Genomic DNA, 24895 nt, shown 5'->3' with positions numbered 1-24895 from the left:
CACTACTGACAAGGTGCCCCATAAAAGTAAGGGCAATCTGTCTCGAAAGGAAAGGGCCTGATTTTTTTATTTTTTTTTAATCCACCTGAGATTTGGTGGATTTTTGCCTATACGGACAACTCAAGATGCGGCTGTATCTAAATAGTCCATCATCTAGATACCCCTCCAGCTGCTATCTTCAAAACATGTCCAATCCCTTTGCCATCTCCCAGCCTGCACTGCAATTCTGGCTCCCTGGCTAATTGAAAACTGGCACCTGCAGCTAGCATACCCTTGGGTGTAGAGGCTGGGTTTTGAAGAGCCGGGAATCCAGGGAAGGAAGCCTGGGCTAGGATTCAAGGAGACCTAGGGAAACAGTCTGGTCTAGTGGAAAGAGCACAGGCCTGGGAGCCACAGGACCTGGCTTCTAATTCCACCTCCACCATGTGCCTGCTGAGTGACCTCGGGCAAGTCATTTCATTATGCCTCGGATTCTACGGCTGCAAAATGCGGATTCGATACCTGTTCTCGATCCTATTTAGACTGTGTCCAACCTGATTTATTTGTATTAATTCATTCATTTCATTCAGTTGTATGAGCACTTACTGAGTGCAGAGCACTGTACCAAGCGCTTACCCACGCATACACAATAGTAAGTGCTTAAATACCATTTTTAAAAAAAGGCAAGCACTGAAGACACAGGACCTTGCATACCTGATACCAGAAAAATACTTCACTCTGGCACAGATCTGGCTTTACGGGGTCTAGGGAATTAAGATTACTGAATTCAACAAGAAACTTGCAGGGCCATCATCCTCAACCCTGAGCACCTACAGCATGCAGAGAGCTGTACTGGGCACCTGGGAGGAATAGAAGGTCTGATGGCCACCTTCAGGGAATTTATAATCTGACTGCTAAAAGCAGAAATGAAATAAGCAAAAAGTTGAGATGTAGCAATATTGGAAAATTTTCTTCAAGAAACTCTAAGTCATTTAGCTGTGTTTACTGGGTACAGAGCATCACACTAAGCTTGGAAGACTAGAGTAGAGGAAAAAGCAAAATCCTTTCCTTCAAAGAGCTTACTATAATGTGGGGGGGAGTCAAATTCAAATTTATGAGCTATTTCTCTCATGACAAACTGAATGGATAATCAAGGCTCAAAAAATTCCTTCACCTACTTGTCAAGTGCAAGTTTAAAAATCCCCAAAATCAAGGTTGGCAAACAAGCTACCCCTCTTAACCTTATAATTACTTAACCCAGTGGGAGATAACACAAAAGTCTCGGGAGAAGACAGCAGACTAAAAACATGGATAGGACCAACACAGCATCACAAAGCATCTGATTTTGGTACCTTCCACTGCATGCGTTCAACCATTTCTTCCAGACAGACCTGCATTATCAGAAGGACATTCCTGAGTTCTGTAGTCACATTCTATCCAAAACCCTTCAATGGTACTTACTGAGCGCTTATTGCATGCAGTGTGCTGTACTAAGTGCTTGGGAGAGTACAATAGAGCAGTCGGAAGACACGCTCCCTGTCCACAAGGAGCGTACACATAGGCAAAACGTGTTCTGGCAGGGCTGAATAATTTCGTTTAACTGGTGAACAAAGCCTACATTTGTTGAGTCCTGTTTAAAGTAAAGCATACCCCTTGCTCGCTCTCACGCGCACTCTCTCACCCACACAACACAAGCACACTCTCTCTCTCTCTCATTCCTCTTGTCTCTAACCTGGCAAGTAAAGACTCCTCATGTATTTACCTACACGCCCAAAAGATATGCAAGAGAGACCACATTCATGGGTGGTGGCCAACTACTTCTCAAAATGCACCAGGAGCACAAGAGCTCCACTCAGCTTGGCAGTCACAACTGGGTCACCGTTATTCTAGAAAGCCTGAGGAACTTAGGCTTTCAAGAGTGTTTTAGAAGAAAGGCATTATATAACTGCAAACAACATTTTACCCAATTCTCCTGTGAAAAGGGAAAAAAATCAAGCTGATGGAAAACTGAATTTGTGCAACAGAGTGCCCCATCATACAACACTACGACTGCATGTCCAAAAACACCAGTGACTAACTGGCAAAGAGATGAGACGCAGGCTCATTCTCTTATTAATCCTGCTTTTCCTCATCTACCAAATAGACTAGAAATATGAAATCTCAGGAGTGCCGCAAGGATGTTTTGCTCATGATATCAGACATACTTCCCTAGAGGCGCTATTATTAGGGATGCCCACCCTTCCCGAAAATTCCCTAACCTCATTACCTAAAAGATGCCCTCTCTCCCTACACAGTCTGACAGCAACTGAAATAAGCCAGAACACTGCTGCTGATGCTCCCCTGTTTGTTTCTTCTTATTCTATTAGTGGTTCACGTATTTTCACTGTGCTCTCAGGTCAAAGCTTCTCTGAATCCATTTCGGAGAGAAAAAGCAGGGCATTTTCCATGCTGGTCAATATTCTGCCAAGGAATTCCTGATCGAATTGTATTTACTAAGCCTGCTTTTGCTTGTCCAATTTAGACTTTTGCCACTGTATGCATCCTTAACAGAAAATCATCTCTCATTCTGCAGAATGAATTACTCTCTTTAGCCCTCCTAAAATCCCACCTCGTCTAAAAAGCCTTCCCCCAAATCTCGGGCTGTACAAACCCATCAATCATTACTAACCTTTACCCATGTATTTCTACCCATTCAATCATTTATTCTGATCACTCTAGCTGTCAATAATTTTATGTCTGTATCCTCTTGTAAGCCCCCTGGAGGCAGGGAATGTGTCTCTGTACTGCATTTGCCCACACAATAATGGTGATAGCATTTAAGTGCTTACTGTGTACAGGGAACTGGGCTAAGCACTGCGAAAGAGCATTCTCAGAGGGAAATTAGACATGGATCCCATCCCTCAAAGGGCTCACGACCCATGAATAAAGGTGGAGGGAAAGGACTTGAGGTAGATGCATCCAGAGCAATGACACAATAAACACTGAAACAGCAGAAGAGATGAGGACAAATTTGCAATCAAAAAAAAAAAAGGCAGTCAGGAGCTGTGGCTGGAGAACCAGAATTTCAGACTCCTCATGATTCAGATTCTGCTTAGTACAGTACAATGCACCTAGTGAGCAGAAAATTAATGCTATTGCTATTATTTTACTCTGTAAACCTCATATTTCCCATTGTAGCCTAAAGAAAACAAGCTTCTACCAAGCGTCCCTGAAACTTTCTCTAAAGGCCCGCTTCCTCATATGCCCTGAATCGTGGATTTTGGAGGCTTTCCTACCACCCAAACACACCAGGGATATGTTATCCTGAGAACACGGATCCGATTTGGTTTGCGATGCAGCAAAATGAACCAGGTTCACTGCTGTGACCCCAGCTAAGGCTCTTTTCAATGTACGGTGTTTGGGAGAATACAACAGAGTTGGTAGATCCATTCCCTGCCCACAACAAGCTCATAGTCTAGAACAGAACCACCAAATATCATATCTTGAGAAGCCAAGTGGCCTAGCAGAAAGAGCATGGGCTTGGGAGTCAGAGGATCTGGGTTCTAATCCGATCTGGGTTCTAATCCCACCTCTGCCATGGGCAATTCTCTGTATCACAGTTTCCTCATCTTTAAACTGGGGATTCAATACCTGTACTCCTTCCTAACTTCGAGACCCACGTGGGACAAGGACTGGATCCGAACTAATTTCCTTGGATCAACCCTGGTGCTTAAGCAATTACTATATACCAAGCTCTGTATTAAATACCACTATAATTATTATTATTTGATTATTCATGAAAGGTGCAGTAACCGCTGAAAGGCTAAATTGCACTTAAAGGAGTATCCTAAGTAGCATGGCCTAGTGGATAGAGCACAGGCCTGAGAGTCAGAAGGATGTGGGTTCTAATCCCAGTTCTGCCACTATAAAGTCTAGAGTCTCCCTCTAGATTGTAAGCTCATTATGAGGAGGGAATGTGACTGTTTATTGTTGTATTGTAGTCTCCCAAGAGCTGAATACAGTGTTCTGTACAGAATAAGGGCTCAATAAATATGACTGAATGACTAAACATGTATGTGTGACCTTGGGCAAGTCATTTAACTTCTCTGTGGCTCAGTTACCACATCTGTAAAATGGGAATTGAGACTGTGAGCCCTACATGGGACAGGGACTGTGTCCAACCTGATTAGCTTGTATCTACCATGGCACTTAGTACAGTGTCTGCCACATAATATGCACTTTAACAAATGCCATTAAAAAAAAATTAAGAACAAAATGCCTTTTTAGACTCTTCCAGCATTCACGATGGCCTAGAGATGTTCCAGGCTTTTCCACTTAGTTCTATCCACAAATAAAAAATTCACTGGAGTGGGACCACAGGAGAGCTGAAGGCTTTCAATGGGAAATACATATTTCAAATCAATTTTATTTCCAATACTAGAGGAGAAATCAATGCCAGCAGCTCCTAAAATGCAGAGCAAACAGGGCCTGCCAGGAGTACTCGAGTAATGCAGCAGCCAGCTACCACACCCTCCTGCCAGCCTAGGTTCACCCAAAAACCGGATCACTCCCAGAAATGAGCCACGGTCTTAAAGAATGGAGATGTTCGTTCTCTCTTTCCCTTCCTCTCTCTCTGTCTCCCACCCCCCACATCGTTCCCAATAGCATTCCTGTCAGAGGCCAACATACCTAGAAGAGGGATCATTTCCTCATTTATTATACATATTTTCACTTCCTTTTCAATCAGTTTAACAAAGGAACGCCTTCAATTCTTTCCTTGTGAAGTTTAAGATTATAAAATGAAGGTTTGCATGGCATCATTTCTTAGATTGGGGAAACACTTTCTAGCCATTATGACACAACCTTTGATAAGAATAAACACGATAAATTATAAACAAAATGGTATTTTAAATGAGAAATTCGATCCCCACATAAAAGCTGAAATGAAAAGGCCTTGCTTCCCAAAATAGTTGCATTGTTCTAGAGATGCTCAAATGCTTGCTGATTTAATATATGTAATGCCTCATCTTCAATTAAAAGATGATGAATGCCAATGCCACTCTTTAAGTCCAAATCACCTTCATTTTAATAAGCTAAATCACATCAATTAGTAAGAGAAACAAGTGCCTACCATTGCCATATGGTCTTTCGTCATGGAAAATAGCTGTGTTCAGCGAGCATCTGTGCATGTTCCTTTATCAACATTAGCACTAGCCATACTGTCCTCTGTTCGTTGCTTTAAAAGGAATTGTCTTCTTGTTATATTTAACCAAGAAAAAGGCATTTCAAAAAGCAGTCCCTGTTTATACGGATTTAGTAAGAAGTGCGCAAAACCAAGGGAAGCAAAAAAAAATCCAGTCAAACACTTCTGGGAAACAAATAAGATACTAGAGGTGACTGTCACAGTTCAATCTATCAGTGGCATTTATTGAGGGCTTACTATGTGCAGAGCACTCTTCTAAGCCCAAAAGCCCAGTCGATTGACAGCTGTTGTCCAGAGGAGCTAGGGTCTCTGCAAGGCTCATCTTAGCCCCCTGCCAGTTTGCCTAGAGTTCCGGAGCTGCCACAGGACAGGAACAAGCTGTCTCCAAATTAATCAATCATATTTATTAAGCGCTTACTGTGTGCAGAGCGCTTGGGAGAGTACAATATAATAGAGTGGGTAGACATGTGCCCTACCCACAATGAGCTCACAGTCTAGAGGGGGAGGCGGACATTAATATACATAAGTTATGGATATGAAAATGTATGTCATAGAGCTGAGGGAGGGATGAATAAAGGGGGCAAATCAGGGAGATGCAGAAAGAAGTGGGAAAAGAAGAAATGACGGCATAGTCAGGGAAGGCCTTTTGGAGGAGATGTGCCTTCAATAAAGCTTGGAAGGTGGGGAGAGTAATTGTCTTTTTGGATATTTTTATTACCCTATTTATTTTGTTAATGAGGTGTGCATCCCTTTGATTCTATTTATCGTGATTATGTTGTCTTGTTTTTGTCTATCTACACTGATTAGACTGTAAGCCCGTCATTGGGCAGGGATTGTCTCTATCTGTTGCCACATTGTACTTTCCAAGCGCTTAGTACAGTGCTCTGCACATAGTAAGTGCTCATTAAATATTATTGAATGAGTATGAAGAGGGAGGGCATTCCAGACCAGAGGCAGAATGTGGGCAAGAGGTTGGTGGAGAAATAGGTGAGACTGAGGTATACAATTTGATCAATCAGCCTGATAAGGTTGGTTGCATCAGGATTCCTGGGGCAGGGTGGTGTGGGAAGTTCCATGGTTGGCCTAGTGGTGGCAAGTGGCTCCTAAAATATTCCCAGGGACTGCCAAGGGTGACACTATATGCTAACTTGACATCAAAATGTAAGTTTCTTCTATGCAGATTTGATTCCAAAAGGGGAATTTTTCATTCAAAAGTTAGTTCTACCCTGCCCAATGCAGACATGCCCTCTAGGTAGACTCCAAAGCAAAGCACACAGAAAACTGATGCTATTTTGTAAAGCAACAAGTAAAAAATATCAAAGCAGAATCAAGACAGATGAACGGAACATGCCTGTTTCCGAGGTCTGATACCATGAAAAGATATCAAGAAGGAATATGCTTAATAGTTGTTCCAGTAAGCCATCAATAATTTTGGTAAATGAGCTAAACAGTTCTATATTCCCACATCGACTGCAGCGGTACCGGTTCTTTAAACCATTGGCTGGGGGAACTCGTGCAGTGCAGTTTTTAACTGTAGAGATGAGAGCCTGCGAATTACAAAACTGAGTGTAGTAAGGGGTCACCACGAAGCAGCAAAGCTACAAATCCATGAATAAACACTGGAAGCGGCGTGACCTCAGGTAAAGAGCCCAGGCCTGGGAGTCTGAGGGCCTGGGTTCTAAACCCAGCCCTGCCACTAGTCTGCTGTGTGACCTCTGGCAAGTCACTTCACTTCTCTGGGCTTCAGTTACCTCACTGTGAGCCCTATTTGGGACAGGGACTATGTCCAACCTGATTAGCTTGTAACTATCTACCTCAGCACTTAGCACAGTGCCTGGCACATAGTAAGTGCTTGACAAATACCTTAACACAAAGAAGATGACCACAAATTCCAAGTATCATGGCATATAACATGCCAAGACTCGTGGGCATCTTTAAACCTGAATGCAAGAGATAAAATTGTAGTCTCCCTAAACAATTTTCCCAGTATACAATATTCAAATACACCATTAACTTTGGTAAAGAAAAAGAAAATTCAATACAACAAGAAAAAAGAAAGCCCCTTTACTCAATTGCCAAGTCAGATAAATGCAGACACGAAGTCTTTCATACCACCCATCAAAGCTAATACGGACCAGTTATTTTTGGAACTAAAGTCTCTTGGAATGGAGTGAAAAGGTAGATAAAGAAGAGGACAACAAATGTTTCCATTCTCAGAAGGCGGCATTATCACTCTCGCATACTTCTAGACTCTCACTAACCAGGCCAATGACATTTTCATATAAACAAAATACCAAAAGGCTGGGAAGGAAAAAAAAAAGATTTATTCATGTTTTTAAAAACCCTTCAGAATTATACCCCAGAGACATTTCCCCTGAACTTAATCATCGGTGTAACCTTCAAAATGATCTTCCATAAAGTTGTAACCAAGTGCATGCCCGGGGCTCCCAAACTATCTGTCATAGTTTATGTAGGGGTGTGCTTCTGGGATCAAAAAATGAAGCTGGGGGAGGAGGGTGATGCAATCACTGTGGCAATTAGGAAGAGAGAATAGAGGGAATGTTTTAAAGGGAAAGAAGAAAGGGCTGGCAGGTGGTGAGACAGTCAACAGAAATCAGGTGGGAGAGTGGGAGACTGGAATGATTCTAAATACCAAAAAAAATATTCCCGGGGCCACCAAAGGGAATATACATTAGGTAACAAAAAACTAAAAATGAATGCAAAAAAACCACCAAACAAAACAAAACAAAAAAAAAACCCCTAAATCAAGAAGCTGCTTTTAACACACTTCCATTAGGGCTGTTCTTTCAGCAACTGAAAAAAATCCCAAAACACCATTCCTTAATTGGGAAAATGAATTTCAGCTCAAACATTTCTATCTCCTATTTACCTCGGAAAGAACCGAATATACAGAGTTGTGTTCAGCCAAGATCCCATCTTAGTTCTGGGTCCTCCCTCCCATTCTTAGAGCACAGCTCCGCCCTCCTCACACAATACCCACCTGACTGCTTCCTACATAGGCGGCAGAATGGGCAGGGGTCCCAGACACCTTGTTAAATCAGCGTCCTTGGGCAAGTGCCTGGAAAAGCCAGGGGAAGTCATAGATGTGAGGGAGGGGGCGGCGAGGGCGCCCTCCTGAAAGTGGGAGCCAAAGGCTGCAATGACAAATGCCACAACTTCCTCTTCCACATGCTTTCTTCTCTTCCTCCTGTCACAGGCAATTCCCCCTAGCAACCCTAAGGCCACCTGCCCCTGGACCACTACTCTGCCAACCATTCCCCAGGTGAGGAGGCTTGGGGATTGATTGATCAATCAATCAATGGTATTTATTAAGCATTGACTGTGTCCTGACAAGGCAGGAGTCCGACTGGGGCAGTCCCCAGCAACGCTCCCCAACTCTGGCCCGGCTAATAACACTAGTCGGCTTCTCCGTGTTTCTTGCTCCAGCCAGGAGCATCGGGGCTTATGATGTGAAATGTAAGCCGAATTATCAGTGCCCAAGTCCCTAAACAGTAGCCATATTAGGTGCAACTAAAACCCGCACACCGCACTCAGGCAGGTGGGGAGGGTGCTAAGCAGTTACATAATGGCACAGGGGTGTCCCAAAAGAGGGCGGCTGCCGAAGACGTCTAACCCTGTCTCGGGGGTAATTTGGGGACTAGGAGGAAGGGGCTTAATCTAGTTTCAATATTAAGCGCCTCGTTGAACATTAGGGCTACATTGTAGTACGATCATTTTGGCAATATCTTCTTCCAACCAGTACACAAAGGGACAATCGTGGGGCCTGGGAAGCTTGCAGATGTGCCCTGGAATTCTGCTGTGCTTCAAATCTCGGGCTCATACCCAAACTGAAGCAGTGGAATCAAAAGTGAAGCTCCTAGAATCGAAGATCAAGCTTAGAAGTGCATCTGTATTCATGGTCAAGTTCATTATGCCCATATCCAGACCCGGTGAACTGCCAGAGAAAGGTGATAACCTACTGAAATTTAACAATACAGGAAAACCTAGTAGCTTGACAACAAACTAAAACTGTGACCGGCAAACCCACAACTTTCCTTCTGAACTCCATTATGATTTCAACTATGCTTCTTCAAATTGCTCTCCACTAAATATGCCTCTATATTCAAATATTAAATGGTACAGTACGGTCAATTTTACAGTGCGTGTTATCATTGTACATTTGGGATAGAATGTTGCAAAGAACTCAATGAAAATCCTTCCCACGACCCACATCTGTCCAGATTCAGTACAATATAACGTTGGAAGAAATCATTTTGGGTATTCATTCATTCTATCATATTACGTGCTTACTGTGCGCAGAGCACTGAAATAAGCACTTGGGAGAGTCCAGTACAACAATAAACAGGCACATTTCCCCCCCACACTGAGCTTACAGTCTGGAGTAGGTGTGTGGAATCAGTGGAAGCTTTCAAATTATAACAGGAGTCCTATTGAAGACAAGGTTCGTCAGGAACAAAACCTCCCATCAACATTATGAAAGAACTGACTATTATGCAGGGTCAAAATGACTTTCCAATGTCCTTGGCTAGAATCATCTTCAAAAGCTCCTTAAAATTGCCTACTGATTTTTGGAACAGATTCCAAAGAGCACTGCAGTGTGACCAGAGGAAACCTGGGAATGTGAGGCCTAAATATTTAACTTGAGAAAATATGGAGGGAACAGAGTGGGAAAACAACCAAGTATTCTGCAGCAAAAAGTTAGTGATTCTGGTCACTATTTCTAATTTCTAACAATTTCAGGGAAAATCATAAAGGAAATTGGGAAGATGTAAGGAGCTAGTCTAACGTGTCAACTGAGGGAAGTCAGCCAAATTAAAACTGGGGACAGAAACCCACTGACTGGAGAAGTATTCATCAGAGATCTGTGATTTTGATCAAAGTTTCTTCTTTTTAAGTTAATTCAGATTTGATAGATGTTCAAAGTTCAGAGTTGAGAATCAGCATGGCCTAGTGGATAGACCATGGGCCTGGAAGTCAGAAGTACCTGGGTTCTAATCCTGACTCCGGCACATGACCTGAGGGAAGTCACTTCACTTCTCTGTGCCTCAATTATGTCATCTGAATCACGTGAGCCCCACGTGGGCCAGGGGCTCTGTCCAAACTGATAAGCTTGTATTTATCCCAGTGCTTAGTACAGTGCCTGGCACATAGTAAGCACTTAAACACCATAAAGAAAAGAACAAGTCCAGCACTGGAAGATAATAAGTAAACTTCCTCATATTTCTCCAGAATTAACCTAAAGGGCAAATTTAAATGACAGCCTAAAATATAGCCTATATGTAAGTGCGACTTCAAATCATCCAATTTGTTTCATGTGAACATCAACCTGATCTGGAAGTATGGGCAATGTCCCTTATAATCTAGCTGGTTCGTTCAGTTTGGGAAACAGTGTCACTTTGTGGAGCTAGAATGTCGGTATGTCCCTTGAGTAACCTAACATTCTTTGGTGAAGCTTTCTGGGGTTTCTCTCTTCCACATAGGCCCACATCCCTGCCAAACATTAAATTCTGGCAGTATTTCCCCACACTCTTATACATACAGGGCTTTAGAGCCTCCGGCAATTAGTGAGCACCAGACTATCCGATAACCTTGGTACTAAGCATTAAGCTCTCTTCCTCAAAACTCCATTTTTAGCATCATCCACTTCTTGTGACTGCTATTTCCCAGGCTGTAACGCGGGAAGGGGCCGAGAGCCCGGCAGACAGTAAGCACTCCATAAATACGACCAAATGAATGAATACTGCTCTCTCCGTGAGATTGCACTGACATCGGCAGGGCAGGCTGGCCAGCCAGGAGTCCATTCATCCATTCAATCATATTTATTGAGTGCTTACTGTGTGCAAAGCACTGTTTTAAGCGCTTGAGCACTGAGTCCAGGTAAAGTGAGACTTCCACCCACACTCCCTTCAAAAAGTGAAAAGGGAGACTCCCCTTCCCTCTGAAAAATATCTGATCTGGCCTTCAGGGACAATTAGCTAAGGGGGGCCAAGGGCGGGAGGGCCAATGGAAGAACAACAACAGCAAACCCCACTGGACCCCCATTTTTTCCTTTACGTATTACGAAAAAAACAGTCTCCAAATCAGACCCAAAGTCCACAGTGCGGTGAGCGTTTAAGTGTTCGGGAGAGGGGGGATGACTCTGGGGCAAGCATCACCCACTTGAGGTTTGACCTAGTGGAGCTAGTCAGAGAGTGACAAAGGTGAGACAGTGCGCTTTGGTTTTTTTCTTTGTAGAAGAACTACTTTAGTACCTTATAGGGAACTTTTGGGGGAAGAGGTGTTAACCAGCTGCTTGAGGGTGTCTCTTCAGTGCTGGAGCCTGCCACATTCGGGTTGCGATTTTACCTCAAGCACGTCGGACTTAAAGCTAGAGCCTTGTGCTGATGCTCCTGTGGTGATGGCTACCCCAACCCCCTACTGTGTGTCATGATTTCGCTTTTCATTCCTGCCGAGGTGCCCATCAACTGATAAAGCTTGAACCCGCACCCGAAATTAAGCAGAGTGACGGCATGGCTGACACCCCCATACTCTGGGCCACTGTACATGAGAACACATGGGACCGAAGATGTGTACATACTGTTTCGTGATAAGTAGGTTTACTGGACAGGGGATTGGAAATGGGATATATTGATCTTTTCCAGTTTCTTCTGGGCACTGGCACTGGGACTTAGTCTGGAGGAGTAAGACTTTCTACAAAAGCCCTACCAACCTTACCTGCTTTCATGAATTCTTACTGATCCTCAGTCCCACAGTTATTGCTGATCATACCCCATCACTCAATTTTAACTCTTATGTGTCTGTCACCAATCTCCGCTCCCTCTTTTTACTTAATAACAATAATAATAATGGTATTTATTAAGCGCTTACTATGTGCCAAGCACCGTTCTAAGCACTGGGGTGGATACAAGGTAATCAGATTGGACACAGTCCCTTATCCCCCCGCCCGGGGTTCACAGTCCTAATTCCCATTTTACAGATGAGGTAACTGAGGCACAGAGAAGTGAAGTGACTTCCCAACATCACCCAGCAGACAAGTGGCAGAGCCATGATCTTCCGGCTCCCAAGCCCACGCTCCATCCACTAGGCCATACTGCTTCTTGTTAATTTTAGATTGTGAGCCCCCAGATGGGGAGGGACCATGTCTAGCTCCCAAATGTGTAAGCAACCAATCGTTGATATATATATTGTGCACTCACTATTCCCAGAGCACTGTACTAAGCAGTTGGGAGAGTACAATGAAAGAGAACTAGCAGACACATTTCCTGCCGACAACGAGTTTACAGTCTAGAGAGGGAGAGGGCTAATAATATGAATAAACGAGTCATTTATAATATATAATGTAAAGATATGTGTGTAAGGGCTGTGGGGTGATGTTTCCCAATGCTCAGTACAGTGCCTTATATATAAGAAGCACTTAGTAAAAACTACTAGTACCCTACTGGCTAAGTGGGCAGGGAAGGTGCCTATTCTTGGGAAGATGAGTGTAAATAAGGATTATTTGCAAATGCAAATAAGTCTAATTTTGGATGTCTTAAAACTCTTTGAGAAATCCAGTGCTGTTGCTATGTCAGCTCCTTGTCTTAAATATCTCACAGCCGAAAATACACAATGAGGTTTCACGAAGATGGGAGGGCCCACAACTTTAATGCTAAATTAGAAACCACTGATAGATAGAAATGTTCAAAAGCCAGACACTTAACAACTTCACAAACTTGGAGTTTCTCTTATCAGGCACATGGATAACATGTCTTGTGCTACAGAGAACTTTATATATCAAATAATGGTGCTGGAGATTTTTATAGTGAAATTTTCAGCTGGATAAAAAAAAAATATCAAAATTACACAACAGGCTGAAAATGACCGGGAGACCAGGACTAAGAGAGAGTTCATCCCCATAGTTTATAGCTGGTAGCTACCCATTTGGGGAGAAAAGTTTTTCATTTAAGGACTCTGTACAATAACGAGATTGCCCTAAAAAAATCCAGAAAACATTCCTAATTCCTAACAAATTCCTAAGCAACTTGATGCTTGACTTTTCACAGAGAAAAATAAGTAATGAAATCTAAGTCCATCATCATCATATTGAGAGCAAATAATTACAATTGTGGTCCCAAATGCTAATGGGGTGAGCTTATTCTCTAATGCATGACCTAATACAGAGAGCCAAAGAGCAGCGAAATCATAATCACCACACTCACAACTGTATTAACCAATTAACCACATGCAAATACCAACATAAAAAAAAAAGCCCAAGACATTTCCTCATTTTTTCACACCAACAATTAAGCTACACACACACACCCCACATCCCCACCCCCAATATGCTTTCCAGTCTACAGGATGCTTTGCTCCAGCTCAAGGTGGTTGCAAAAGGAAACACTTCTTCACACAGTAGGTGGCCAGCATATTGAATTCATTACCACAGGAAACTGTGGAAGCAGAAAATATCAACAGACCTAAGATCGGTTTCGATAGAGTCATGGACAAAAAGTCTATAATGGGTTATTAAAGGGGAAAATTTAACATGTCCGCATTAGCTTTTGCTTTGAACCGAGGAATGAAGAGGAGTTTTAATAGGCTCAGGGCAGAGATATCTAGGATAGTTCCTTGGCAGGCAGGGACCATGTCTAACAACTCTGTTACACTGTACTTTCCCAAGCGCTTGGTACAGTGCTCTGCGCACAGTAGGCACTTAATAAATATGACTGATTGATCGACAGGTTACTAGCGGGATATGAGAAGGTAATCGGAAAGAAGGGGGTCAAGGAGGTCACCTATCCCTTGATTCCACCCTTGGGGACAGACTCCAAGGCTGAGCGGGCCCGCTGGCCTGGCTTGGTAAGGTGTTTATGTTCTCAGCAACTTTAGGATGGGGGCAACTTCCAAACAAACTGGGATGATTTTCTGAGGACTCCACCGGCGGTGGTTCAACCACAAAACAAGTTGATTCTTAATGTCGTCCCCACACTACATTAAGTTTACACTCACACGCCTCTCTTTCGGAGACAAAATGAACCCACAGCCATCTACATGAATCCAATCACTTTTTGATGCTCAAATAAGTTATCCAACTTTTGGCTGCACAGTTCAGTTAAATGTGTAGTCATAGGTGTTATTTACAGGATGCAGCACAGAAGAATATCATAACTCTGATAAGCATAAAGCAAAGGCCTTATTAACTACACAGTGACACCACCCTCAATTCAGCTGATTTTTCTCTAATAAAAGCATTTACCAGCTCATAAATTAAAAAGCAGACACACCCCTATATGGTGCTTAGCTAAAAAATGGAAAACATACCTAGCAGTATAAGAGTATGATACCATTCTTTAAAATGATTACTTCCTGAGATAGAGATCATATCAGATATTGTGAATTTAACTTCATTAACCAAGAAATGGCCTTGTATTTGATTGAACAAGTTAGGTCGGTCTCATTTTCATGAACCTCTAAAAAACCCTTTGCTTATGATATTGATAAAAACGCTGAGATTACTCTGCATTTAGTATCCCCAGGAAACGCTAATTTAAACACACATCCCAATAGGAGTATGGCATCTTTTTTCAGGTTTCCAAATATTGCTTTTGGATATTAAGATATTTCCAGAAACCACATAACCACTTTCTTCAGGTACCCTCATGTACCCAACATGGGAAATCTGGCTAGCATGTTTAAAAAAAACAAAAAAATCAATGCAGTATTGGGGTTAATCTCATTTTTTTGGAAAATCTATTACTCCATAGCAGATCTTTCTAGAGCAAAATTACCAGCATGGCTTTTCTCCTCTTCTAGAAGACCCCATCTGATTCTACCAACAGCGAGTCCCAAACCCAAGATTAGTTTCCCAAATAAAGTCAATAAGAGCTTAAGAAAAAAAAACTCCTCTCTCTAGCTCAACATAATTCATTTTGCTGAAACTTCTACATCTTTCAAAAGTATGCCCTAGACATTCTTATGGGAGGTTGGCGGGGGGAGGGGTGGCCATAAATTTTTTCAGTTACAAATGATAATGCCAATAACATGCTTATTAAAGGGGTCTTCAAGCAACACTTGACTACGCACTATTCCGTGACTACAATACAGAAGAAGCAGATACCCAGTAGGCCTTCGCATAAACTGTTATATGAATTCCAGAAGGAGTTATTATGGTTTACCATGTCAAAGATCAGTGGATTATGGTGCTACTGTACTTAGCCGTTCTTGTACCTGCAGGCAGGTGTCTGCAGGTGTTGCTTACAAGCAAGCCACTGAACGGTAACTTGAATCGGGGAGTTGGCCGAGGCCAACTTGGTACGAATTTTAGCTTGGAGGATCGCTTGAGTGTATTCCAAAATAAGCCTCTTGCCCTTTCCTGGATCGATCCCTTATCTTTGGAAATTAAACTAAAAGAAGAGAAGTGAGTTCCCCTGTCGGACGACCGACCCTAAGGGAATTCACACTTCCGTTCAAATACCTCCAAGTGGGGCTTTTCATCTCTAACTCTCCCGGCCAATGTCTTCGTAATTCAGCCCGTCACTCGACGGTTCTACTTTCAAGTCAGGACGTCAAAGGACAGAAAAAAAAAAAAACTTGTCAAAACCCAAAGGGAGGCAAAGGAACACGGTGACTAACTCGGAATTACGGCACTTCTGTTGTCGCAGGGTAAACCTTTAACTTTTACAGTAACCATGTTTAGGTGTGGCTTTAGAAAGTGAGCCTGCCGGATAACGACGCTCAGGGCTGATGTCAATCAACCCCTAGGAACAAAGTAAAACAGATTCGTCCATTAAGGGAGTCAGATTAATAGGGAGTCGCGGGGGAGGGGTGAAAAGGGAAGGGAAAAAAAAAAATCACTGTGGCTTTTGGACTTGGAATCGCGCTAAAGGAAGGCTCGGTGTCGCTCAAAAAAATGTCACTCGGGGGCTCGAAAACCGGCAGGGAGGAGGGGGGTAGGAATCCGCCCCGCTGGGTCGGGCTGGGAGCGTTGTGGCTGTAAAAGCAGGGGATTTATGGAGACGGGGAATGCTATTAATAAAGCGCCCAGGAAGGCTGCCGGTTGGGCCTGTCAAAGGCGGCCAGTCCCAACAAGCCGGGGGAAGGCATTTTCCAGCCCGGACCTCGGAAACCCCACACTCTGGCGCACAAACTTCTCAACGCTCCGGCTGCCAAGAGGAATCGGGGGCACGGCCCAAGGCGGGGGATTCCCGGGGAGGGGAGCGGGGGAGACGCCCCCGGGGTCCCCCCCTCCGGCCCCCGGCCAGGGCGGGGGGGGGGGGAGGCCGAGCTGGGCGAGGGCAAGGCCTCCTCCTCTCCCCCCCCTCCCCAGGCCGGCGGGAGAAGGAGGCACAGGAGGCGTCCCCCCCAGCCCTGCCCGGCCCTGCCCAGCGAGCCCGGGGAAACGGGCCTTGGGCGGCCGCCTTGCTCACCTCTCCGGCCGGCGGCTGCGGGGCTCCATCTCCCTCGGGGGGCCCTGTCCGGCGGGTCGCCATTATTTCATTTCCAGTTACAAAGGAGGCGGCGGCGGCGGCGGTCCTCGGGAGTCCTCATTGGAAAGCCCCCCCCTCCCCCGGCTGGGAGCCGGACCCGGGGCGGGGAGGGGACGGCGGCGGCGGCGGCCCACGGGGCCGGGAGCCCGGGGGCCACGACAGCCCAGACAAAAGGAGCCCCGGGGCCCCGCCGGGCTGGAGCGGAGCCGGTCGCTTCCCTCCTCTTCCTCCTCCTCCAGTGGTCGGCGGCCGGGAAGGGGCTAAAACCGACGAAGGACCGGACGGGGGCGGGATGGGGCGCGGCGGGCCGGGCGCCTCCAGCCTCCGCTCTTCATCTCTCGCTCGGCTAATTGCGGAGCCCGCTCATCCTCCTCCTCCTCCTCCTCCTCCTCCTCCGGGTCCGGGGGGATCGGGTGGGGAGGAGCAGGAGGGAAGGAGGGAAGCAGGGAGGGAGGGAGGGGGCGGGAGGAGGAGGAGCAGCAGCAGCAGCAGCAGCAGCGGGGCGGGGGGGAGGGGAGAGAACAGCGCCCCCGCCCGGCGCCGCCCCGCCACCACCTCCCCTTGCCCTGCGGGAGGACCGGCCCTGCCGCCCGCCCTCCTTCCCCGCACGCTCTGCCGCGGGATCCCCGCCGCTCCCCCTTTGGCTTCGAAAAACGCTCGTCTGGGAGCCGGCTGACAGAGCGAGGCCCAGACGGGCGGGAGGTCGTCGTCGTCGTCGCCCCTCTCTCCCACCCCACACCCGGAAAATCGAGCTCGCCGCTGGAACAAAATGCAAGGCGCACCCTCCTGGGCCTGCCAAACACTCGGGGCCAGGGAAAACAGTTTGGGAGGGAATTGCAACTGGGACACTTTCTGGGGAAGGCTGTGCATGCGTGTGTGTACGTACACGCATATATAGTTTCTGAACTCTGCATATAGTTATGTGTGTGTATATATATATATATATATATGTATATGTATAGACCCGCATGCACACTCAGAGCCGCCTTCTTGCACCACTTAAAACGCCGAACATGCCGGTAAGTGAACTTTTCCCCTCACATATCTGAAATGGGATAAATGCTTTTCAAACACCGCCCCTCCCCGCCCTCCCCCCGGCTCTCTCCCCCACCAAAACCAAACAAAAACAAGCTTCCGACGAGCAGCAGAGCGTTAGATCGGGCTGGGCTGTCTCCGGGTTGATAATTGGAGCTCCCCGCGGCTGCGGTCAGTCAGTCCGCGGGGGGACCCTCCAGCTGCTCCCCAGCACCCACCCCTGCCGCCTCAGTTTACCCTTCCCAGGGAGGTGGGGCCGGAACTAGACCGAGAGGAGGGAATGAGCCGGCAGAGCGGGAGGGGACGAGTGGGTTTTTCCGCCCGGGGGTCGTATTGTTTTCCCTACATTGTTTTCCCTACCGGCGACTCCCGCTCCCTCAACTGCCCGGCGGCCGGAGGAAGGGGCGGGGAGCGCTTAGTACGGTGCTCTCCACCCAGTGAGCGCTCAGTGAATACGAAGGGACGAACGACTGGGCAGAGCGGGGCGCCTTTCCCGAAGCGGACCCCGCAGGCTGGCGGGGCCAGAGAGAGGGGGCCTGCCCCGGGGGCGGAGGAAGGCTGGGCGAGGCCGGGAGGCCCAGCGACAGAAGAGGCTGCCTCCTCGGCCGAGGAGACCGGGTCCCCGGGCGGGCGGGGGTCCCGGCCTCCCCTGGATCCTCCTTCCCGCCCCGTGGAGGCGAAGACTCGGGGCCGGGCCTGAGGCTGATGGAGGGGGAGAGGGGAGGAGCGGCTGAGGTGCCTCCCCTCGCCCGGGCTAACGGGGGTCGGAGGCGGCGCAATGTGGATGGCGACCTGGGGGACGCCCCGCGCTATAAAACAGCCCCTTAAGGTGGCGGACCGATGGCTCGTTTTATGTAGCACGGATGTATTTTTTCATCAAAAGAAAAAGGTGAGGGGGAGCCCCGGGCGCTCCGTTCTCCGCGCCGTAGGTTCCCGGCGGGAGGCGGGGCGGCGTCCCCCGAGCCGGGCCGGTCACCGAGGAGGCGGCCGCAGCGGCCCCGCTCCCCACCCCGACCCATCTCCCGCTGAAAACCCACCAATGGGGGCAGCGGCGCGGACAGCGCCAGCCAATGGGGAGCCGAGGTCTGGGCGTTTCCCTTCCCCGCCTCTTTCCCCGCGGGCTGGAGACCGAGGAGGAGTCGCCGGCCCGGCCCTTTCCCCGGCCCGGCCCTTCCCCCGACCCGGCCCTTCCCCCGACCCCCGCGGGGCGGGAGTCCAGACAGCAGCCGCCCGCTCCGCTCCGCTCCGTCCCTTCCCTGGGGCGGGGGCCCTTGCCGTTGGCGGCGGCTTGCTTTTGTGTCTGTCTCGTTGCCCGCCCCCCAGGGAGCAGCCCGGGGCCGCCCCGCCTTCCAGGCTGAACCGGGCGGACACACCGTTAATAATAATAATGATGATGATATTCGTTAAGCGCTTACTATGTGCAGAGCACTCTTGTAAGCACGGGGGCGGGGGGTTACAAGATAATCAGGTTGTCCCACGTGGGGCTCACAGTCTTCATCTCCATTTTACGGAGGAGGCACAGAGAAGTTAAGTGGCTTGCCCGAGGTCACACAGCAGACAGGTGGCGGAGCCGGGATTTGAACCCGCGACCTCTGACTCCCAAGCCCGGGCTCTTTCCAATGGGCCACGCTGCTTCTCGTAAAATGATTGCAACGCGCCCTGATGGGGCCAGAGCTCCGTTTTTCCATGATAAAGACCGCCCCCTCACACACACACACACACACACACACACACTCTCTCTCTCTCTCTCTCTCTCTCTCTCTCTCTCTCTCTCTCTCTCTCTCCCCGATCAAACGCTAGAGCAACTGGACTAGGAGGGCTTTCCTAAACTGTTTTTGAATAACAGCAACCCAGGACCGTCCTCGTCGTCCAGGGACGCTCCCTGCGCTGCACGGTGCTCTGAGGGGCCGTTTGAACACTCCCTGGGGCGCAAAGCGCTGCAGATCCTCATAATAATAATGTTTGTATTTGTTAAGCGATTACTATGTGCAGAGCGCTGTGCTAAGCGCTGGGGTAGATACAGTGTAATCGGGTTGTCCCACGTGAGGCTCACAGTTAATCTCCATTTTTCAGATGAGGTAACTGAGGCACAGAGAAGTTAAGTGACTTGGCCACAGTCACACAGCTGACAGGTGGCAGAGCCGGGATTCGAACCCATGACCTCCGACTCCCAAGCTCGGGCTCTTTCCACTGAGCCACGCTGATCCTCATCGTTTTAAATGTTGCGATGTTGAGTACCCACTTCTTTTCAGCATAGACAGATGGGGTTGGCCAGGTGGGCTCAGGTGTGGCCCATGATCGCCTCCCTTTCCCGCTGTGCCTTCCCCACAGGGGCAATCAACGATATCTGTTGAACACATACTTTGTGCAGACCGTTGTACTAAGCCCTTTGGGGGAGTACCGTAAAATTAGCAGATGTGAACCCTGCCGTCAAAGAGTTTACCATTTAGTGGAGCTGACTGTGGTGATTGCTAAGTATTTACTGTGTGGCAAGCCCTGTGGAGACACGATAATCTGGTCGCACGGATCCCGTCGGACTGTCCCCGTCCCACGTGGGCCTCACAGTCTAACAGGAAAGAGAAAACCAACATCGAATCCCCATTTCACAGATTAGGAAAACGGAGCCCAGGAAATTTAGCGATTTGGCAGGGGTCACACACATCGGGATTAGCACCCGGGTCCTCCGACACCCAGGACCAAGGTCTTCCCGTTTAAGCGGTGCTGTTTTAGGACTCTGGCCCTGCTCTCTGAATCTGGAAAAGTATGTTTATTCTCCAGTAAATGGTCCCAGCCATCTCCGGTCCCTTTGGGATTTTATCCATTTTGGTTAGATTATTTATGATTCTGATTTATCCTCTTTTGTTTTTCCCCCTCTCGGCCTGCCATCCTTGGCTATTTCTGTGCTCATTAGCATCACTATTTGAGGGAATTCAAGAAAAAGAAAAGGAAGTGGAAGAATGAATTTAGCTTTGATTAAAGATTGCGAGAAAGATGAATATGTGAGTACTAAAATGGAGAGTCCTGTTTATTTCGGAGATAATTTAGCCCTGTCATTGTTTCCCAGTGCCTTGCCCCTCTCCCCCCACCCCCCCACTATGGACATTTCTACCATTCTTTGAAAAACTGGTCATTTCTTCTTCAGGAAAATTCCCAAATGGCTATTTGCCAGGCAGTCATCCAGAGCGTATGTATCTGTGCGTGAACTCCTGCCTGTTCAGACCTATTCAATGGCAGAAGGCATTAGCTCTTGGGGTCCTCCCTCTCTTCAGAGATTGCACTAGCCATCATGTGCCCTGTACTTCCCAGGTTGGAATTTGCCACAGAGGGGAAATCTGGGGAATGTTCCCAAGAGAGTGAACTGGGAGAGGAAAGGCACTTCCCCTTTCACTCTTTCTCCTCCTCTGGCAATTGAAATCCTTTGCTGAGAGCCCAATCACCCGGTTGAAAGATTTGGCCCCTGGCATAAACACCCGTAGGACTACAAATTTCAAACCCTGATCAGGTTAACTCATCGTGGGGTACCACTCCAATATCCTAGAAATCTAAAATATCCTAATCTCATCAGGACCCTACATCCAAAGGAGAAAAGCCCTGTTTTAGTAAGCAGTGTTAGGAGATTTGGCTCTCTGCAGGGGAGGGGGCAGGGGGAATGTCAAGGAAGAAAAGATGGTAAATCATCATTTTAACATGTTATATTCCCCCTTTCAGAAATGTTTTAATTTATAGTTTGCTGATGGGATGACATGATCAGGAAGGGGCTGGATGGGGTGGAGGAGACTGATTAGAAAGTGCCTCCCCAGGGTGGTGACTTGATAAAAGGGCTGTGAGGGAAGTCTGGTGAAGAAGAAGGTGGATGATCTTTCAGGCAAGGTGAAAGGCTTGAGCAGGGTCAGAGATGGGATGGTTAGGAGAGTTGCCTGAGTGCAGCTAAGAAGAGAGTTGGAGTGGAGCAGAAGAAGAGAGTAGGTAGTTGATTTGAGAACCATTTATTATCTTGCAAACAGATGGGTATCTGGTGACCTTAAAGATCTCCTGGGAAGGAGAGCCTTCAATCTCTCCTTGTATCCCATTCAGTATCCCATCCCATTGTCTCCCATCCTTAATAGAGGTGAAATGTGTCTAATGACATGTACCTCAGAAAATTATTTTTCATGCCTGAAGAGGAATATGAAATCTCCTACCCTTCAGGCTGAATAATCCCAATTCCATTAATGTCTCATCATGCATTTTTTAAAAATCCAACCCCATTTAAATATTTTCATTTCTCTCTTCTGCTGTCTTGCCAAGTTCAGTACATCTTTCTTGAATTGTGGAGCACAGAATTGGACACAATGCCCGGTATGCATGAGGAAAAACAAACATCCATTTGAAGAAAAATATCCAAAACTCACATGGTTCTCAACAGCGGAAACACTTTCCACCTCATTCTCTTTGGACACTTTTGTCTCGGCTTATACCAATTAGTAGAAGGCTGTTTCTTTGGGGCCATACAGGCAGATTTGTTTTGGCATTAGGGTTATTTCTTGTTGCTCACCTCTCTGCCTCCTAGTCCACCCATAAAAAGGATAGTTTTTCTCCTGCGAGGCACCTCAAAGCAAATAGAGGTCTTAGAGAAACCCCAGCTCTGCCACTTCTCTGCTGTGTAACCTCGGGCAAGACACTTCACTTCTCTGTGCCTCAGTTACCTCATCTGTAAAATGGGAATTGAGACTGACAGCACCACGTGGGACGGGGACTGGATCCAACTTGATTTACTTGTATCCATCCCAGCACTTAGTACAGTGCCTGGCACATAGTAAGCACTTAACAACTACTATTATTATTGCTAAACTTGAGAGTTCAGAGACCAGGACTCTTCACATTTAAGAAGGGCTAGTGAACTAGCATAGTAAACATAATGCATCCAAAAGAGGAAGGAAGGCTTTTTCAGGCTACAAATAGTGCTCCTTGGTCTTTGGAGGTGACCCACTACCAAAGGTGGGACCCTCTCCACACATGCAAATGTGGCTTTGGGAACCCCTGGGACAAAGAGCTTTCCCTGAGTTGAAGGGTTGAAGCAGGATGGCCTAGTGGAAAAAGCACAGGCCTGGGAGGCAGAGGAACTGGATTCTAATCGCGCCCCCACAACTAACTTCCTGTGTGACCTAGGGCAAGTCACTTAACTTCTCATTGCCTCACCTTCCTCAACTGCAGAGTTGGGATTCAATACCTGTTCTCCTACCTACTTGGTTGTGAACCCCATGTGGGACATGGACTGCATCCAACTCGATCAACCTCTCTCTACCCCACTGCTTAAACAGTGCTTGACAGATAGTAAGTACTTAATAGATTACATTAAAAAAGCGTGACCATCTTTAATCTGGACACTTTAGTTAATTCTGGGACAGGAAACATTTTAGAGGGTCTTTATTCAACCCAGGAATGAGAGCTGTTTAGTTGGGACTTTGGTGATGGTGCAGTAAAACTACTTGAACCATCTGACAGTTCAATGGCAAGTGATTCAAGTTTTGCACTGAATGAAGCAGGTGGAGCGAAGCAGCGATGAGACTTTATCAAAATAGATTTGACTTTCTTAGTGGTAGACTATAGAATTTATCCTTATGGTGTTTTTTTAATATTTCCATAGCAAATTCCTCTAACACTAAAATGCAATTCAATTTTATTGTAGCCATTAATATTCTACTGTTGGGATGAACGAAAATGAACTCTACTGCAGTTGCTTCAGAGACCTTGGCACAAATATAAAGCTCAATTTTCTTATTATTCACATGATAGAGAATGTATACATCCAATTAAAGTGCATTTCTTAGTGAACAGCTTTCAAAATTAATGAGGTCCCTAATGTCTGCCTTCCTAGTTGTAAATCACCAGTTTTAAATGGGTTAACCAATGTCAGTTAAAAATGGAAACTGCGTAGAGAGAGTCATCTGGACTGAAGAGGTTTGGCGATATGATTATTATTACGATATTCATTAAGTACTTACTATGTGCTAAGCCCTGGGGTAGATACAGAATAATCAGATCGGATTTGGTCCCCACACCCCTTGGGGCTCACAATCTAAGGGTTATAGAATTGATGTTAATTTTGTTCTATTCAAACTGAGTTTATCCAGGGTTGATTCAAGTTTTTGTAATACAGTTAGCTTGAAACTTAGCTAAAGATTAGGCTATTGGCTCAGTTAATCCACAAATTTATTGAGGACAGGGACGTGAAGCAGCATGGCATAGTGGATATAGTGCAGACCTGGGAGTCAGAAGGTCATGGGTTCTAATCCTCGCTCCGCCACTTGTCTGCTGTGGGACCTTGGGCAAGTCACTTCACTTCTCTATACTTCAGTTACCTCATCTGCAAAATGGGGATCGAGACTGTGAGCCCCACGTGGGACAGGGACTGTCCAATCGGATTTGTTTGTATCCACCCCAGCGCCTCATACAGTGCCTGGCACATAGTAAGCGTTTAACAAATACCATAATCATTATTATTATTATCATATATTTTCCCCATCACCCAAAAGGCCTCGGACTAGGACAGGAGGGCATAATCCCTCACCCTCATTGGCCACGTGGCTACCCTCAAGTAAGAGTCTGTGGTTTCAGTGATGCTTTGGGCTGTGCATGGAAATTTCTGAAGTAGCTCAGAAACAAGGCATCTGACCTCTCCAGGAACTCCTACCCAAGACCCAGAAGGGATGGCTGCGGCAAGACCCACCCGCCGTCCACCCCACCTGGCCTGGTAGAATTGGGCAACTGTGGCCGGGAGAGGGCGGCAGCAAGGAAGGGGGTGGTGTTCTGTCCCTTCTACTCACCGCCTTTTCCTCCTCTCCCCTTTGGTCCCCCTTTTCTTCCTTTCAGTCAATGGACAATACTTAATGTGTGCAGAGCACTGTACTAAGCACTTAAGAGAGTACCATACAGTGGAGTTGGTAGATCCGATCCCTCATCTCCTCAACCTCCCTTTCCCATTCTTCTGTGTCCCTCCATTTCCTTGTCTCCTTTTTTCTGCTCCTCCTCTTGCGTACCATTTCCAGTCTTAAGCCCCATCCCATCCCCCAGGCCCCCCAAATTGATCAGGTCACCATGCTGTGACTGAAAGCTTACTGGAAATTTTTACAGCATGGCAGAATGTGTGAGGATGGATTCAAATCTATCTGAAAAGTGGGAAGCAGCATAGCCTAGTGGATAGACCACAGGCCTGGGAGTCAGATGACCCGGG

At 46.8% G+C, this 24895-nt stretch overlaps 1 protein-coding gene across 1 annotated transcript in view; it reads right to left on the bottom strand.

Annotated features, from left to right (window-relative positions):
- Positions 1-17038, bottom strand: part of ARHGAP21 (Rho GTPase activating protein 21) — a 139416-nt gene extending 122378 nt beyond the window's left edge. Inside the window, exon 1 of the mRNA XM_029078125.2 lies at positions 16588-17038. Within this exon, the coding sequence (XP_028933958.1) occupies positions 16588-16650 (63 nt within the window). The 5' untranslated portion in view covers positions 16651-17038. The remainder of the gene's footprint in view (positions 1-16587) is intronic.
- Between the last annotated feature and the right edge of the window lie 7857 nt (positions 17039-24895).

Source organism: Ornithorhynchus anatinus, chromosome 13, assembly GCF_004115215.2.
Source record: "Ornithorhynchus anatinus isolate Pmale09 chromosome 13, mOrnAna1.pri.v4, whole genome shotgun sequence".
In the NCBI taxonomy this organism is placed as follows: Eukaryota; Metazoa; Chordata; class Mammalia; order Monotremata; family Ornithorhynchidae; genus Ornithorhynchus; species Ornithorhynchus anatinus.
Note: the sequence above shows the minus strand (reverse complement) of the source record. Positions and strands in the feature narration are given on the sequence as shown.